The 18,143-nt window shown below is 47.0% G+C and overlaps 1 protein-coding gene across 2 annotated transcripts; it reads left to right on the forward strand.

The window, feature by feature from the left end:
- The first annotated feature begins 233 nt into the window (after positions 1 to 233).
- On the forward strand, positions 234 to 14,357 carry NARS1 (asparaginyl-tRNA synthetase 1). Of its 2 annotated transcripts, none has more exons than XM_075077908.1 (15): positions 234 to 402; positions 1,120 to 1,202; positions 1,415 to 1,480; positions 1,576 to 1,668; positions 2,104 to 2,193; positions 3,195 to 3,273; positions 4,266 to 4,336; positions 4,614 to 4,700; positions 7,515 to 7,736; positions 8,118 to 8,317; positions 8,767 to 8,902; positions 9,943 to 10,056; positions 11,422 to 11,553; positions 12,164 to 12,295; positions 12,899 to 14,357. In XM_075077908.1, the coding sequence occupies exons 1-15, from the start codon at positions 360 to 362 to the stop codon at positions 13,028 to 13,030; spliced, it is 1,680 nt and encodes a 559-aa protein (XP_074934009.1). In that variant the 5' UTR covers positions 234 to 359; the 3' UTR covers positions 13,031 to 14,357. The 2 variants fall into 2 exon arrangements, with proteins under 2 accessions (XP_074934009.1, XP_074934008.1); XM_075077907.1 differs by lacking the exon at positions 234 to 402 and adding an exon at positions 878 to 899.
- Positions 14,358 to 18,143: the final 3,786 nt, after the last annotated feature.

Below are 18,143 nucleotides of genomic sequence, written 5' to 3' on the forward strand. Positions count from 1 at the left end.
GGGGCGCTCGGCGGCCGGGGCGGCGCCGGGAGCTGGGCCCGGGGCGGCGGGAGCGCACTAGGGACGGGGCGGGGCGGGCGCCTGACGAGGCTGACGCGCCCGCGTTGCGCAATGGCTGCGTCCTGCGGGCCGCAGCGCGCTCCGGCACGTACGCGAGCTCCCGCGTGAAGGGGGGCGGGACTCCGCCGCTCCACCAGCTCCTCTCTGAGGGCGCGGGCGGGGCGAGGCGGGGCGCGGGCGGGGCGGGGCGGGGCGCGGCCGGGCAGCGGCTGACGCAAGGCCGCAGCGCGTTGCTTCAGGCTGGCGGCAGCGGCGTGACGGCAGTTCCGGCGGTCAGTGCGGCGGAGCGGGCTGCAGCCATGGCGGGAGAGGTGCTGGAGGGGACGGCGGCGCTCGTCCTGGGTGAGGCGGGCTGCCCCGGCGGCGGGGCGGCGTGCGGGGCGACCGGCCCAGCCCGCGCCCCCCGCCGCAGGCAGAAGATGGTGGCTGCCGGTGCCGGCCGCTCCCGGGGCGGCGGCTCCGCGGTGGGAAGGAAGGGGGCGGGAGGGAGGGAGCCAGCCTCGGGGCGGCCGCGGGGACGAGGGGCCTCGGGGCGGCGGGGGTGCCGCGGCGGCCCCGCGGCCAGCCGGAGGCTCCGCTTGCCCCGTCCGTGGAAGGCGAAGCTGAAGCGGGGCGGGGGCGGGAGGGGTCCCGGAGGGCGGCGGCCGAGGAAGGCGGCGACTTCCGCGCTTTGTGGCGCGGTTCTTGGCCGTGAGGGAGCGGAGCGCTGCCCTGGCGCTCGGGCTCTTCTCGCTCGCTCTCCCTGCGTCCCAGAGGTGCCGGTTCCGTGAAAGGCTGCTGCCTTTCTGGCCCCTGACGTGCAGCCGGTGACTTCCAGGAGCTCGGCGTCCTGGGAGCCCGTAAGGCTTCAGCGTAACTCATTTACTGCATGGATTGGTTTTTAGAATGGAAAACGTTAAATAATTGTTTCCCTATCAGACCAGCTGCTTGTTCTTCAAGGTTTTTGCTGCTGATAACCATGAAGACTTTTATATCCCTGTGTGTGTCGAGATCCTTCCAGAACATTTCCGTAGCTGATAATTTTTTTGAGCAATTGCCTGTATTGGTCATGTATTACAGAGGAGCTGTATGTTTCTGAACAAGAAGGCAGTGATTCCACTGGTGATGGGACGCAAAATAAACCGTTCAAGACTGTTTTAAAGGTAACTGTGGCAAACATCTGCTGTTTGTTTTGAAGAGCGTGAGCTGCGCTTTAGGTCAAGTGATTGTCCTTGTATTTCTAAATGTAAATCTGATACCGGTGTTTGCAGCTCTGACCAGAAGGATCAGAAGTGGGATGGGTGCTCGGTCTCTTTAAGGATGGCTTCATTTCACCTGCAGTACCCTTGATTCTGTTGTTTTCTCCCCCTTTTAGGCTTTGATGACAGCAGGAAAGGAACCGTTTCCTACTATTTATGTGGATTCGCAAAAAGAAAACGAGGTGCTGTAGCATTAGATCTTCCTGGTAGGAATTACTTTAAGAAAGGGATGCAAATGTAATGTTTTCTCGTCTGCTCTTTCCTTGGGTTGATCTAGAGATGGGCCATTATTTCAAAGTCACAGATGAAAAATGTCAAAAAACTGTGGCAAAGGGAACAAATGAAGAACGAAGCAAAGGAGAAGAAGGAGGTAGGTTGCAGATCTTGCCAAGCTGGAGGAAGCACACCATCTTCCTTTCCCAAAAGCATTAAGCAGTGTGGTTGCCATTCCCACCTGTCCAAAAGGGCTTCAGTTTGTTCTTCATCTGTGTAGTTGTTTTGCATGTACATTATTTACAACTTTACTCCCTTTGAATTAGGACAACCACGTGGCTGAAACTGGGTGAGGTCTGAATAATCACAATCTCTTACCTTTAGACTTTTTAGAAAAAAATGTGAAATGCATCTGTGCATTGTTTCTCATCCTGGTCTTGAATTAGGGCAGGTTTAGGCCTCAGCAGGGTAACGTCAAGGCTTTTCATGACATCTCTGAGTGTGTGGTATAGTCTCCAGTAATTGTAGAGCGGGAATCTTATAAAGCCTGGTTACAGCTATTTAATACATGGCCTGTTTTTTTTTAAACCAGGCAGAAGATCTCTTGAGGAGAGAGAAGAACCTGGAAGAAGCGAAGAAGATTGTTATCAAGAATGATCCTAGTCTTCCAGAGCCAAAATGCGTGAGTAAGAGCCAGTGTGCTTGATTCATGGCCTGTGTTACAGCATCTTATCTGCACAAAGGTTGAGCCTGTCTCTGCTTTGTAGCTCTGGCAGCTGTTGAAGGCCACTATCTCTTTGCTGTCCATAAATGCAACTTTGATTTTTCTGGTTGTCTGTGTCCTCTAGTACATAGACATTGTCCTTTCTCATACACTTGATGGTATCTGAACAGTCTTAGTACTGTGTTCAGTTTTGGGCCCCTCAGGACAAGGAGGACATTGAGGTGCTGGAGCATGTCCAGAGAAGGGCAGTGAAGTTGGTGAAGGGTCTAGAGAACAAGTCTTATGAGGAGCGGCTGAGGGAATTGGGGTTGTTTAGTCTGGGGAAGAGGAGGCTGAGGGGAGACCTTATCGCTCTCTACAACTACCTGAAAGGAGGTTGTAGTGAGGTGGGGGTCAGTCTCTTCTCCCTAGTAACAAGCGACAGGACGAGAGGAAATGGCCTGAAGCTGCGCCAGGGGAAGTTTAGGTTGGACATTAGGAAAAACTTCTGCACCGAAAGGGTTTCAGGCATTGGCACAGGCTGCCCAGGGAGGTGGTGGAGTCACCGTCCCTGGAGGTATTTAAAAGAAGGGTAGATGTGGTGCTTGAGGTTTAGTGGTGGGCTTGGCTGTGATAGTTTTGCGGTTGGACTCAATCTTGAGGATCTTTTCCAACCTTAACAATTCTATGATTCTATTCTATGACTAGTTCGCATATCGGACATTTCAATTTCTGTCTACCGGTAGAGACCATGTTTCTGTTTGAAAGAGTTCATCAGTTTTTGCTTTGATCATTGTAGTGGTTGAGAGTGAAGAAACAGTGCTGGTTAGAGGATGTCATTTAAGTTTCTGAGACATGTTCTTACTTGGCTGCTGGATTTGGTGATTTGGCACAGTCCTTAGCGTAGTAATTATGTGGAAAACGCCCTCTAAATGGTGGATCGTTTCTCCATTTGATTGCTTTTATTCCCTGCTTTACAGGTAAAGATAGATGCTCTGGAGGCTTACAGGGGCCAGAGAGTGAAGATTTTTGGCTGGATTCACAGATTGCGGAGGCAAGGTAAGCCGCAAGTGTTTAGAAGTTATTGAACCGGTGCAGAGAGCTGGAACAAATTCAGCAACCTTCAAAATTTGGACACTACAATGAATCAGCACCTATTCTTAAATTTTTATACCACCAGTTAGATGTCCTTTTTGGTTTATCACTGCAGTACGGAAAATTCTGCATGATGTGTGAGCCCATAGACAGTTCTTAGTTGAAACTGTGTGGGATTCTCAGGTTGGAGGCCAGTCCTGCACAATTTCTTCAAAAGACTTGCTTTGTGTTTTAAACTAATCCTGTAAACTGAGGAGTTAACTAGCATCTGCTCACAGTGAAATCGGCAAGCTGGAATTTTATCTGAAGTAGCATAACTTCCTTTAAAATAGTTCAGCAAGTAATGCTTGCTGTCAAAATGGCGTTCTGGTTAGCAAGGTGGCATCGGTCAGGGCATGGAAGTGCACGGCAGAGGCGGTTCTGAGTCAGGCAAAGGTATTTGTTCAAATTATCACTGAAGGACTTGACCGGATGGTTGTGGACGTGCACATCGTGAGCAGTTTCTAGCAGATTATTTTTGTAATTGGGTCCTTTTGTGGAGAGGTGGGTGACCAGAGTGACATCCCTTTACCCGTGTCAGGTGTACATTGGGCCCGTGCGTTCGGCGCTTCTGCGAGCAGACTTGTAGTCCCTCAGGACCCGGGGGGCGTGTGAAGTCATGGCATGGCAGTAGGATCCCAGCCCTGTTGCGGTTGGAGCAGGCTTTGCTCCTCACGCCTACTGAAACTTATTTTAACTCGTTATACAAAATGCAGCCCTGTGCAAGGCGTCTGTAACTGTGCTGGTGCTTCAGCGCTCACCTGGAGCATCTTTGTTTTCTCAAGTGGAAAAGTGTGACCTCGGTCCTGTGATACTCTGCACGTCAGTGATTCGTATGTCTTGGGAGGGGGTCTGTTCAAGTGGATCAGTGAATAAAGCTGAGGCTCTCTGGTTTGTTTTTTTTTCTTTCTAACTAGGAAAAAATTTGATGTTCATTGTTTTGAGAGACGGCACAGGTTTTCTTCAGTGTGTCCTTTCAGATGAGCTGGTAAGTTGTGATGATTTAATTCTGTTCTGTCATTAAGTAAGTGCAGTGTTCTTACCTCGTCTGTCTGTCTTCTATATAGACAATTGGAAGTTCTCCTTAACCTATGGATTAAGTTGTATTATTGTTGAATTGTATCTCCCACCACTAGGGGTTTTTGTCAATGTGGGAACTGTTTAGAAGTGACTGTGAGTTAACCTCATCTGTGACTTCAGTAGATGTCGTAGGAAAACTAAAGATAAATGGCCTTAACCATGCCTCTGTCTCTTTCCCTGTCTAGTGTCAGTGCTACAACGGGGTAATTCTTTCCACGGAGAGCAGCGTTGCGGTGTATGGTGTGCTGAACCTTGTTCCTGAAGGCAAGCAGGTACGGAGTCAGTGTGTTCGGGTTCTCCTCTGTAATAGTTTATTGCTTTCCTGATGGAAGGAGAAGCAGAGGTGGAAATAATTATTAGATGATTTTGGTGGGAATTTGGTTTAAAGAAAAGAACAAACCTCCCAAAGCTGCTGCTGTCACCCACAGTTCAGTGTGTGACAGGTGAACTGTGTGACTGTTCTGCTTTTGCCTGAAGCAATTTTCCACTGTTGTGTCCCATAGATATTTCCTAGAATATAATGGTGGAAAATTATGTTAAAAAAACAACATAGCTTTATTTTCCCTAGCGAGGTTTATTCAGTTTTTATTTTGTGAGGCTAAGAATTTGGGATTAGCTCTCTTCTACTGAGGTGGGTTTGTAGGCTCTTCATGGTGTAGTATTTGTCCTCCAGCATTTGGCGGGTGTATGATGTGGGCAGTTTCCTGTGAGTTGTTTTGTAGAACTCTGTTTATAACGGTGGTCTCAGATTAAGGCCTGGGCAGGTGTGATTTTCAGGTCTCAAAATATAATGCTGCTTAGGCCTTGTGCCTTTCTCGTTCCAGCCTAGATCTACAAACTGTTAGTGTTTGTAATATTGCTTCAGTCGGGAGTTAGGGCTGAAGCCATGTTAAGCAGCTGTGCCTGAAGGGTGGCCCATAAAAAGGATTCAGACTGAAGGCAGGAGGGAAGCTTTTAGGAACCCTTACCTGTGACAGCAACTCAGTGAGCTTGTCTGGACGTGCAGGCCTATGTCGGGGTATTTACTGGAAATGATTGTAAGGCTCCTGTCTCACTTCTGTCTCTCCGTCACCTCTTCATGACTAAGTTGCGCCTGTATTGCAAAACTAAACTTGTGATGCAGAAACAGCAAGCAAGCCTGGGTCGCGTTTGTTCTCTTAAATCTTAGGTCGCCCTTTTAAGACATGAGCTCTTGATAGCTGCTTATAGTAACAACCTTTCTTTCTGAAGGAGAAAGCAAAGTGGTAATGCTGAGGTTTAGAGGACAGATGAGTGTTTAATCTTGCTAGTCTGTAAGCTTACCTGTTCCTTTAGATATGTATTCAAAACGGTCACCCACTCCTGCAGTGAGAGTTGTTCTTTGGTGTGGATTGGCAATCTATGGCCTCCTGCCTGGTGTCTTGAGGAAGTGTAGTAATGGTAGATAATGGAGAGAAGAAACATGGGAAAAAAAAAATCACATTTTAGAGTGTTATGTTGCTTCAGGCAGTGTTTCTAAGATGGTTTAGACAATATTTGAGCAAAGAATTTCCTTACTGTGGCTGCCTGTAGTGTGTAAAATAAGGTCGAAGTGTTAACCTTTTGTGGTGCTCTGTAGATAATTCAGTTTTCGTGTAAGCCACGTACTGTTGGCCATTACTGGTGTGTTCTGCAAATGACATTTGGATAGGCTTAGTTGTTCTAGTTGTCCCGGCCACTCGGGTCCTATCCCCAAGAGATCGACCTAAGGTCAGAGACCCAAGCTCAGTTATAAGTGAACCCACTCCCTGTTGTGCTTTCCGGTTGGAAGTTAGCGAGATTTCCTGTCCTCCTCAGCTTATACGACTTCTGGGACTTCTAACAATAAACGCAGCCAAACAGGGTTCGCTTTTTTTAGACAACTTTGTGCAGCTTGGTGATCATGAGTAACTTGTATGTTACGGCTCATGTTTTGGACGTTGAAAACACTTTTGTTTTTGTGTCTCATCACAACGATGCAGTGCTCTTAGTGAACAAAACCACCAGATTTGTAAAACAGGGGACAGGGGAGGTGAGCCAGCGTGAAACTCGGGATTTGCATTTGTGGTGAGATGCTACCTGGTGCAGCAGGATTGCTCAGAGCGCCTGAGAGAGAAACTCAGAAGTACCCATAGCGAGCTAGTTCTTCCTCTGTCATCAGCTAAGCAACTTTTTTCAACTTTTTTGAAGTTTGTCATCCAGTAGGAAGATGTGGCTCAGACAGTACAAAGAACAAAGTGCCTTGAATGTCGTACTGCAGTCTTGGTCTGCGTTTTCTTCTAATACATGGGAGGAGTCTTTGTGCTCTGTGTGTGTGTAGTGTTCTCAAGGCATACGGGAAGGTTCTTTGTGCCGGTGTGTTGTGCTGTAGCTGTGCTGTACAAACTACTGTGAAGAAAACTAACTGTCCCAGCCAAAACTGGTGCAGGTGCACGGTGTAAGTTACCACAGAATGGTTTTGGCTGGGAGGAGCCTCTGAAGGTCATCCAGTTCACCCTCTTGAAGATCTAATGTGAGGTCAGGCTGCCAAGGGGCTTGTCCAGATGTGTTTCTGAATGTCCCCAAGGATGGAGGGTGCACTCTGGCTTGGTCTATGATCTAGCATTTCACCACCCTGTGAAGAATTCTTTTTCTTTATAGCCAACTGAAATCTCCCTTGCTGCAGCTTGAGATGTTTGTCCTTTTGCTGGACACATCCAAGAGTCTGGCTCCATCTTCTCTATAACCACCCATTAAATATCTGAAGGTAGTAAGTAGTTTCCCCCTGCTTAGCTTTCTGTTCTTCCAGCTGAATAAACCCATCCATGTACATTACACTTAAACCAAATGTATCCGGAAGCTTCTAATTATCTGCCTGTGGTACTCAATCCCATTCACGTTACGTCGGAGAGACTTGTGGTGCGTCACAAATGGCACTGCAAAGCGTGGTATGACTGAGTTACGAAGCAGTCGCTTTGAAAATACTGCAATTAGGATTTTAGCATCTTTTGTTTAAACTGGATTAATGTCTCTGCCGTGGTGCCCGATGGTGACGTCCAAGGGGCGAAAAGTGGACTTCTGACATTTTTTGTTTCTCTTCAAATCGGCAGGCTCCAGGAGGTCACGAGCTGAACTGTGATTACTGGGAGCTTATTGGTCTGGCCCCAGCAGGAGGGGCTGACAATCTGCTCAATGAGGATTCGGAGGTTGATGTGCAACTTAACAACAGGCATATGATGATTCGAGGCGAGAAGATGTCCAAAATCTTCAAGGTGCGCTCCATGGTAGTGCAGGCCTTCAGGGATCACTTCTTTGCCAATGGATATTATGAAGTAAGTATGTCTTCCCTTGTCAGCAAGTGACTGACTTAATGTCCTGACTTCAAGGCTTTTTTCCTGGAAAAACTGTGTAGACATCCTAACTGACCTGAAAGGGGCAAAAGAAAAGCTGTTTGTTAGGAAACTAGTATTTGATTGCTTTCATAGACGTAGATCTGAAAGGTGCGTAGGCACTTGTGAAGCGTTAGAGGGTGATTCACAAACAGCCTGCGTACCTCCTCTTAGGGTGGCGAAGGGTATCAGACTCAAGTACTTGTATGCAAAAGCTCTGTAGGTGGCGTTCTGGAAGAGTGTGCTGTATGTCACTGCTCTTACGTGTTGTCATCATTGTCCTTAATTCTTCACTCGAGTAACAACAGTCTTGTTCTTCAACAGGTCACACCACCAACTCTAGTCCAGACGCAGGTGGAAGGAGGCTCGACCCTGTTCAAACTGGATTATTTTGGTGAAGAGGCATACTTAACACAATCATCCCAGCTCTATCTGGAGACCTGCATTCCAGCGTTAGGAGATGTCTTCTGTGTTGCTCAGTCGTACAGAGCTGAGCAATCCAGGACCCGCAGACACCTGGCAGAGTACGGAAAGAGTATATGTCTGTTATTTATGTATAAGCGAACTTAAAATGCAGGGGAGGAGTGGGCAGTTGGAGGACATGATGTACAGCGGACCGTGTAATACTAATGCGGAAGGGCTGATCTAATGTATATTTGGGGGTGACACCTCCTCTCGGTGAATGCCCGGCTGGTGATAATATGTTGACATTTAGTGAAAGAAGACTGGGGTCAGACAGAGCTCTTATGTTTTTAGGAAGTATTTTCTTTTTAGAAAATACAGTTCATACTGGTGTCTTCCTTATTTTTTTTTTTTATGGCTTTGTTTCCTTTACAGTGTAGAAGTGGGAGAAACCAAAAAGGGGACAAAAGCGTGTGTTCTTGGGTTGTGGGTTTTTTCTCATGAGAATTTTTTTCACGGCTAAAGAATTGTTGCTTCCGTGTGGTTTTGTAACGGCACGACTTTGTTTCAGATACACTCACGTTGAAGCTGAATGTCCTTTTATAAGTTTTGAGGATTTATTGGACCGTCTGGAGAACTTGGTTTGTGATGTAGTAGACAGAGTCTTGAAATCACCTGCATCAAGCCTGCTGTATGACCTAAACCCGGTAGGCAGCAATGTGGAACAGTCATGAATAGCCGAGCAAATACAGTCTTTAGCCTTTCCTGATCAGGATGTTCACTGGGGGGAGGCAGGGCACAGCAGTGAGCTCTGCTTGCTTGCTAGTATTAATAAGAAAAATATTAAATAACATGAAAAGAACGAAAATGCTGCAAGGTTGGTAATGACTATTCCAGAAGCAGGGGACTGCAGGGAGAGAAGTTCCCTGCTAGCAAGTTCCAGGAGCCAGCAATGTGCTACGGATTTATTGCAATGCGTACTGTACCAGTGGAATAAAAATTTCTATCCCAGAGCTTGTAATATTGATCAGCTGGTACTTGCAGATTGAGCGCAAGGGAGCAATGAAACAACTGGTGTTTTACTTTCTACCCTGGAATGTGTAGCTCTGTGAAGCTATTTTCATTTGTTAGAGACCTTTTGTCTTCTGTTGCCCTTGCAAAGAGACTGTGAACTCGATCTCCATCACTGGCTTGTCTCTCGGAGCACATGCCAGCTCAGTCACCCGTTTTCCTGGTAAACACTGGGAGGTTTAGTTTTAAATTTGGGCTGAGGCAGGGAGAAGGGGGCAGGAGGTAGGAAACAGCAGAGGTTCCATGCACAAGGCCACAAAAGAACATTTTTGCATCCCTGTGCACAGAACAGCTTCAGAACCTGCCGTCGTGAGGTGGGCTGTGCTTCTGCTAATGGCTCCGTTTGAAACACCTGCATGTGCTGTGAGTTCACACAGGAAAGGAAACAGCTTTGAAAATACTTCCTCTCTCTCTGCTCTCCTGCCATGTTTTCAGCATCTGTTCTGTTAGCTTTACTGGCCTTGGAAGATGGTTGTGTTTGGTTCTAGCTTTTCAGCACTGAGCTTGTTTTTTTGTTTTTTTTTTAATTCTATTTTTTAAGTAATGATTTGTTGATGTATGAGCTGGAAAGAGTAACGTGCATGCTTCAAGTCTGGAGGTGGACTTGCTGATCAACTAGAAAAGTATGCTTTAAAAATGGTACTCTTTAACTGTCTTTGTCTACTCTTATTTACAGGGCTTCAAGCCCCCTAAACGTCCTTTCCGACGAATGAACTATACTGAAGCCATTGAGTGGTTAAAGGAACATGATGTGAAGAAGGAAGATGGCACTTATTATGAGTTTGGGGAAGTAAGTCAAATTCTAGTCCCATTTAAGTTAAAGGGAGTTTTGCTATAAACTTCAGTGAGGCCTGGATTTCTCTCTGAGCTGTGCTGGGAGGTGTAGTGATGTCTTTGAACATGGGTATCAAATCTATGTTATCATCTGTCCATCTGTTCCCTGCCTCGCTCTCCGCCAACATGTAAGACAAAATTGTTTGAAGGAGCTGAAGAGGACTTGGTGGTGTAGCCATAGTCACCAAAGGATTTGAGTGAAGCGAGATGTTTAGGAGAATGTGCAATTGTTTAACTTCAGAGTTTACGCAGCACATTCCGAGGGAACCTTGGCAGCTCAAAATCAGATGTGTTGGGTTTTTGCTGCTACTGTTTTTCCCATCTGCATCACAGATGAGAGAGGTGAAGGGAGGGAGAGGCCTTTGAACTGCGCTGAGCTTAAGATTCTAGAGAGCGCTAAGGACTCTTACCTCCTCTCCCCTGCTGTGGGCTGGCGCTTGCTTCGTGAGCCACCCTTGCACGAGGCCTGTGTTCCTTGTGCTTCCCTTGCTGGGCGTGCTGTAGCTGGCTCCTTTCTGCCCCCTGCTGCAGCTGGATTTAAACAAGTAACGGGGTGGCTGTCCTTTCCTGTTAAAGGAAAAAACCTAATCTTCTGACTTATGCTTTTCTTAGATTCTGAGTTAGATACAATTGTCTGTCCCTGAAAGGTTTAATTTGAACTTTTATTCACACAGAGCTTTTGACTGAACAAAGTGTGTTCGTTGAACAAGCCATGATCACATTGCCACTGATGTTCCCTGGCTGTCAGTGTAACTGTGGTGTAACTGGGGTCATCCTTCACTTTTCCCTGGTTTTTAAACATTGAGACTGCTGAATTGATCACAATGAAACTTCTAGGTGTTTCACAGTTAATCAAATTTCAGTCAGAAAAGTTTGATTAAAAACCAAATAACCTTGTCTTTAAAAACCTCAACTGATCAGTTACATAAAGTATCCCATATACGTGACAAGGAAACACTTAAACTTGTTAGTCTTAAGGTTTGTGGAAAACGGTATTGGGGAGGAAGGAGATGAGGCTCTTCAGTGTTTACTGGATGTTTGGGAAGTCTGCCGTTTCAGGTCGAGTTTTCCTCAGTTTTCTGTCTTGAAACATTGGGAAGGCTTGAATTTTAATTGAACAGATTCTCCCACCCCCCCGCCCCCTCCCAAAAAAATTTTTATATATAGTTTCTTATAAGTTTGGTTTTAAAATGTAGGTACGTTAGGACAAATGTGTGGATATGTGTGGTCTGAAACTCTTTTTCATGCCTGATACCTGTGGAACTCAAGGTATTTGAGTGGTTTTGGTTTTAAACATTAATAAAGCCTCCTTTAACCGTAGGATATTCCTGAAGCTCCTGAGAGACTGATGACGGACACCATCAATGAGCCAATCTTGTTGTGCCGATTTCCTGCAGAGATAAAGTCTTTCTATATGCAGCGCTGTCATGACGATTCCCGGCTTACTGAATCTGTAAGTTGGTATTTTACGCAGGCTTCTAAACAGAGTAGGGAATGTCAGCACGAGTGGGTTAAAATGAATAAGAACTCCAGGAAAACCATGGAGAATTCTTCCCAGGTTTTGTTTTGGGTGTCTCTTGGCATGGCTTGTTGATCCTGTAGAAATAAACGAAGCAACTCTGAAGTGCTAATGAAATGTCGGTAGATCATAGTGAGCACGCTCTTCTCTGGCCTCAGGTAAGTGCTACTTGAATGGCAATGCTCCCGTGACTTCTTGGAGACCGTATTGTCTAAACACTAGCTGTCTGGCAGCCAGGAGTGGTGGTTGCTAGGAACACTGCTGGTTGGTGGTTTTGCAGTGGTTTGTGGGGTTTTTTTTTGTTTTGTTTTTTACAGTTCGGTGGGGTCGAGAGTACTAGAGATTAAGTTAGAGCACCTAGTCGGTTGGTTTATTCCCTCTGTAAGTTGGGTGTGGGAGGAGTTGTCTTCCTTCCTGTCATGGAGAATTAAAATTACACGGTAAAATGTGTTACGGAAATAGAGGTTTAAGTTTGGGCTGTTTCTACTTCCCTTCCTGCAGGCAGCTTAATCATAGTAGTTCAATCTCACCTTGTGTGTTGTAGGTTGATGTGTTGATGCCTAATGTTGGTGAAATTGTTGGAGGCTCTATGCGTATCTGGGACAGCGAGGAGCTGCTGGAAGGCTATAAGAGAGAGGGCATTGATCCCACGCCGTACTACTGGTATACTGACCAGGTTTGTAAACAGATTAGATGTGCTGCTTGTCAGGTATATTTGATTAAAAAAAAACCCAAAACTGCTCTTAAAATGATGCAGTCTAAATTGGAAACATAGTTTTGGTGGCCCTAAGTACATAGTCATTTAACCATTGGCAAAATGCAATGGGTAACAGTTTCCATTCTGTTCAAAACTGGGGTTGTTAGCTGCAGCTGCCCGTACCGGGTCACCTTCGTTGGACTGGTCTGTGCGGGTTATTCCTCTCCTAATGTCTTCTGCAATGTTTGTGAAGCCCTTGTTATTAGATAGAGAGGTTGGTCTTTACAGACGTGAATGACTAAGCTCTAGGCAGTGTAAGGGGAGGAGAAAAAAGGTGGGTGAAAAAGAATCATTAAGAAATCGTTCTTTTTCACCTTCCGTTTTCTTCTTCTAGTCCTTACACCGCCCCAGGAAACTCAGGACAACCAAGCACCAATACCTTGCTTGAAAAGAGCGTACTCCATTTTCCTCATCATTCAGAAAATAATCTTGGAAGGGTTTTTTTCGTTTTCTGGTTGTATTACTGCAATTGGAAATAACAAGAAAATGTTTAATATCTACTCTCTGATTTTAATTTCACAGAGAAAATATGGTACATGCCCTCATGGTGGGTATGGTTTGGGATTAGAGCGGTTCCTAACCTGGATTCTGAATAGACATCATATCCGAGATGTCTGTCTCTATCCACGCTTTGTCCAGCGCTGCAAACCGTAACCGTGCCTGTGGTAAACGAGAAAACTGGGCGGCTGATGCTTGGAAAAGAACGATACACACTGCTATACTACAGCCTGTCTGAGAACAAGATTTATTGCAACCTGTTGCTAATACAAATACTAACTTAGGGTGTGAAAAAGAAAATAAAACCATTTTTTAAAGGAAAATCCTGCTGATTAACTGGAGAAGCCTTAGAACTGTTAGGTGCATTTATGCTCTCGAGTCAACATAAATGACAGCTGATCAGGATCTTTGTTTTAAAAAGCAAGATACACTTCTGCTTTTAATTTCTGTGACTTAAAATATGGGCATTCAATTTTTTTTTTAATTTGCTTTAATTTTAATCTGTTTTCTCTTGTGGTTTCTTGTGGAAGAAATCAGGAGTTCAGGCTCTTCACATTCCCAGATACTGACCTCTGAGAGTGGTACAAAGGGACATCATCTAAAGAGTACAACAAAGTATAAGAACAGGAATAATTCTATTAAGCACTGCACTTTTTTAGCTCCTACTGTTTTTAATGGAAGTTCCATTTGAGCCTGTTCAGTAGCAAGGTATGTAGTATTGAGCACAGAATTCCACTGCAAGAGACGCGGGGTGGGGTTTTTTCCAAATTATTTATTGGTTAGAAATGATGAGGCTGGTAGTGAGGAAGGCTTTGCTACTCGTCCCTGATGCCTGCGGATGAAGTGCTGTAGTGGGTCCGTGCGCACCCAGCCTACGCTGAATCACAGGAGGAGGGGACGCGCTGTCAGAGCACTGGCTGTGGGAGCTGGCGTGTTCATGGTGCTTTCCAAATTAAGGTTCTGCCATCAGCTTCAGACCAAAAACGACTGAAGACCCAAAGAAACTGGTAACTCTGAAATGCAGTTGGATTTCAGCGCTGTATGGCGACTGAAGTGCTGTCTTCTCGAGGTGAATTGTAGTTCAAGCAGTGCTTTCCCAATTCATGCTGAAGTTCGTTCTCATCGTGGAGCAGTTCCGTGTTTCCTAGCTGGCTCAGTGTTCTCTTGCACTACTGCATCTGAGCAGGTTCTCTGGCTGTAATCAGCTTATCAAATGGGATTAATTACATATTTAATGTGTTGAGTCACCCATACGTGTTTTAGTCATAAATTAAAGCAATTCCTTTTGCTAGAGAGAAAAAAAAAAAATTGGTAGGTGCATCGTTTGCTACCTGCACTGAGACTTGATCTGGATTTGCCATTCATAGACTCATTGAGCTGTGTGACATCCACGTTTTTGTAATCAGTGACTGGTTGTCTTTATCTTGCATGCTATGTATATAAACTGGTCTAAATCAGCAACCAATAAATTATGGCAACACTAGGTGTGCAAGGCAGTACTTCTTGACCTGTAATATCTGTTCCTTTCCTTTCGCTTAGCCTTTATAGCTTGCTTAATTTAGTCTGTGCTGGCATAGGCGACATCTATGTGGGCAAAAGCATGGGAAAAGTGCATTTTCAAGTCCGGTATTTTCAACACAACCCAAAAAATTGAACTACCTTTTTTCTTTTTAAACTAAATCCCCGTTAATTAATTTAAAGGCATGCATTTTATAATTTGGATAGACCACCTCGGCTACCCAGTCAAAACATCCTAGAGAGAATAAATGAGAAATGTGGCGCTGAATAATGGGTTGCCAAGGCAGCAGCTCCAGGGGCAGTGGCCGGGCCGTGACTGCGGCCGCTCACAGCTGCGGCCGCCCAAAGCCAGGCGGGGGTGGTAAGTGGAGTTAACATCTGCCTCGCCGACTGATACAGTTGGAAGAAGTTGAGGTGGTTTCCAGAGCTCTTAAACATCTGGATTTAATGGTTTGGGGTTTGTTGGGGTCCCTGTGGCATTCCTGTGTGACCTGAGGGGTGCCCCTTTGGAGCTGGGGAGGTGAGTAGAGGCTGCATGAGGATGAATGTGAGCATGAGAATGAGATGTGAGCACTGCTACCATGGCTTGCTTTCTTATCCACCTCTCTTTGAATTCACCCTTTTCACCTATTTTCCTAGTCCTTTTGTAGCCACAATAGAAGGAAACCTGGCACGGCAACATGTGCCTCAGCTCACTCTCACATTCGCCCTATGGCGTTTTTGATGGGTTGTTCTTTGAACGTCAAACTCTAAAAGAATCTTTTAAATACCTGCAAAAGTACAGTCAGCTGTCCATTTCCCGTGGCTTGGGGTGTTACAGCATGTGTTGAGCGCATCAGCTAGAGGAAGAGGAGAAAAATGAACAAGCTTGTCTGCAACAAAATGCTGGCAGCTTCTCACATGACTGCTGACTAACAGCGAGCTACAGGAAAAATCACCCTCACCCAAACTTTGAGCACGTTACCAAATAGTAATCACACCCTGTGGGGTTTTGGTTGGGGGGGATTTTTTTTTGTTGTGCTTTGGGGTGGTGAGGTTGGCCAGGAAGGGGAGCTCAAGAAGCTTCTGTAATTCAGAATATTGAGGAATTTAAGAGCATATGAAGACTTCTTACGAATTCTTCCTTCAAATGCCTGAAGTGATGGGAAGGGAGGGCCAAGGTTGGGGAAAAGATCCTACTAGAAAAACATCACTTGTTGGCAATCAGTTTTCCGTCCTTAAAACTGGCAGGGCTGAGCTGCTTTGTGAAGGTTAAAAGCTTCCGTATCAGGGGAGCTACTAGAGGAAGGTCTGAGGACTTAAGAGGTGCTTGTGGAAGAGGCAGATCAGATAAGGAGCTTAAAAGGTGACTAGGATGAAAGGTGCTGTGGAGTCGAGCGGAGACCGCTGTGCTGTTCTGTAATCTGCTCGCGGAGCAGAGGCGGTGCTGGGCAAACCACCTGCCCAGGAGAGATCCCTGAATTAAGCAAAAGCCTGCGCAAATCTACCGGTGGAGTAAAGAGACGTTCCTCGAGCGGCCACGGAAACCTAGCCGATAGGAATGTGGTAATGTTGAAATGCTGCTCCAAAGCAAGCCTTCACTATGTTAAATAGGATTGGTGTTCGTCGTTTGTCATTGAGGCTCAATTCGGGTTTTTGATCATTAAGAGAAAAGAAATGCTTTTAGAGATTGAAAAATGATAAATGGAGCTTGTTTTTATTTCTGTCTCATCAGTTGTGGTTTTGTATGGTGTCTTATTTCTTTTTTTACTGCTTTCTTCCAAAACTTGCTGAGTGATTATGTCTCCAGTGATTTAAAACTGGTGATGATCCTGGGTGTTCCTGGCAGCTGTCCAGAAAGCTAGCTTCCGAGCTCTCTCTCGGTAAAGCTTTTTGACTGTAAGTTCTTATTCCGGGCCGATTTAATCACGTTTGCTGCTTCACGTGTTCTTTGGGCTAGCAGTGTTCCCAGGTCCTTCCCATCCCAGGTTGATGTTTAAGTCCTCCTTAATTACACAAGTACTTGGTATACGTGGGCAATAGCACTAACTATCCCGGAGAGCCCAGCAGCCTTCAGAAACTTGGCATTTCTCCTCTTCGCTCGCTTCCCCGCCGGGCAGCCGCGACCAAAAGAGCCACCACTTGCTGGAAGGGCGAGAAGCGTGGTGCTGCCAGGCCATGGGCAGCGAGAGCTGGGCCTGCCTGTGGATGGCAGACCTCTGGGGAACCCGCTGACCAGGCAGCGAACCGATCCTGGGCTGAGTTTCGGTTTGCCCGTTGCTCCGCCTGGGTAGCCGAGCTGCCAAAGCCCCTGTTGTTGCATGATGAGCTGCTGGCCGCCTGTCCCCCAGCTCCAAGAGAAGTAGAAGCTTATGGATGGATCAGGATTTTACCAAGCACGGGGGCTTTCACTCGCTAGCGTGAGGTTTTGCTTTTGGATAAAGGTGTTGTCACAGCACCAGGAGTCAGGTGGGAGGCCTGCAGGCCCCTCTGCCCCGCAGTAAGCTGGGCAGCCATGCGAGGGGCAGAGAAGTGCCTCTGCCCTGCACCATGCACCCAGCTCAAGGAGCGGTGGTGCGCGCCAAGCCTGGAGGTGTTGGGACAGGATTTGAGGAAGCCCCTTGCTGTGGGGGTGCATGCGTCACAGCCCTGGGCCCTTCCATTACCTTCCATAAGCTGTCCACAGAGCAACTGGAAAGTGCTGCTGAGATGACGTGGGGTGCGAATCAAGCATTTGTGCGCATGATAACTGTTCTGGTATTTGTTCCTCTGCGTTTCTGCCGGGAACAGAGGTTACTAGGTGAGCTCTGCACCCCTGCTCCAGTGTGTCTGACGAGCCACGAGCCCCAGCACAGAGGTCAGGCCCCGTGCTGGTGCAGGGCTGAACCACTGCCATCCATTCTCTGCGCTGCCCTTAGTCCTGGTTCCACCTAAGCTGGAGCTCCTCCTGGCCATCCTGCTCCTCAGGCAGGTCCTGCAGTGCTGCTGTCTAAATTCATGATGTCGAAAAGAGGGGCAAGGAGTATGGCAGGGCCAGCGGTGAGAGCCCCGGCGCACACGGAGCAAGTCAGCAGCAGGGCCAGCAGTCCCTCCCTGCCCGCCCCGTCCTGCCCACCAAACAGCCGCCTTGCGCTCCCAGCATCTGCACACCGCGCCGGGCAGCGACCGTGACAGGGAAGCACAACTTGTGCCGTAACGCTCCATGGAGGTGCTGTTGGTCATAAATCCAGGCCTGCAGATATCTGCCTCCAGCTAAGAAATGCTGTTCCTCCCGGCATGCAAAGGAAATCTCATAAATGATGCACGCTGTAAACGCAGTGCAGGTCCCTGTGCACGAGCTGCAGCCCTATTGCGAAGTTTCCTCACCGTGCCCCGGCAGATGCAGAATCTGAGCTTTAACAAGCCTGTTCCTTCCGTCTTTTAGAGAAGATTTCAGTCTGCAGAGCAAAAACATGCCCTTTTTAAGGTGGTTTTTTTCCTGCTGCACTGGGCTGAGACGGACAGACACGTTTCAGTTGGGAGCGCAGGTACAACCTAGATGATCCCTGAGGTCCCTTCCAACCTGTGATTCTGAGTACCGGCCAGCTCCCGGCTCAGCCCCAGGGCCCCGCTCACCGCGCAGGAGTCGCTGTGGCCGCCAGCTGGGAGGGACTGTGCTTTGAGTCCTGCTTTCGTCACTGTAATTTTATCTGTGTTTTCAAAGGAAGTACCGTGTCCTGGGTAACAATTTTCCTGGGGTCATTGTAAAGGTGTGCCAGTGCAGCCAGAAGCG

The sequence above is a fragment of the Phalacrocorax aristotelis genome, chromosome W, assembly GCF_949628215.1.
Source record: "Phalacrocorax aristotelis chromosome W, bGulAri2.1, whole genome shotgun sequence".
Classification (NCBI taxonomy): Eukaryota; Metazoa; Chordata; class Aves; order Suliformes; family Phalacrocoracidae; genus Phalacrocorax; species Phalacrocorax aristotelis.

Coding starts and splice junctions, on each gene's coding strand:
- NARS1 (XM_075077908.1), top strand. CDS start 360: ATGGCGGGAGAGGTGCTGGAGGGGACGGCGGCGCTCGTCCTGG. Junction 1,669..2,103: donor AAGCAAAGGAGAAGAAGGAG/GTAGGTTGCAGA, acceptor TTTTTAAACCAG/GCAGAAGATCTCTTGAGGAG. Junction 10,057..11,421: donor CTTATTATGAGTTTGGGGAA/GTAAGTCAAATT, acceptor CTTTAACCGTAG/GATATTCCTGAAGCTCCTGA.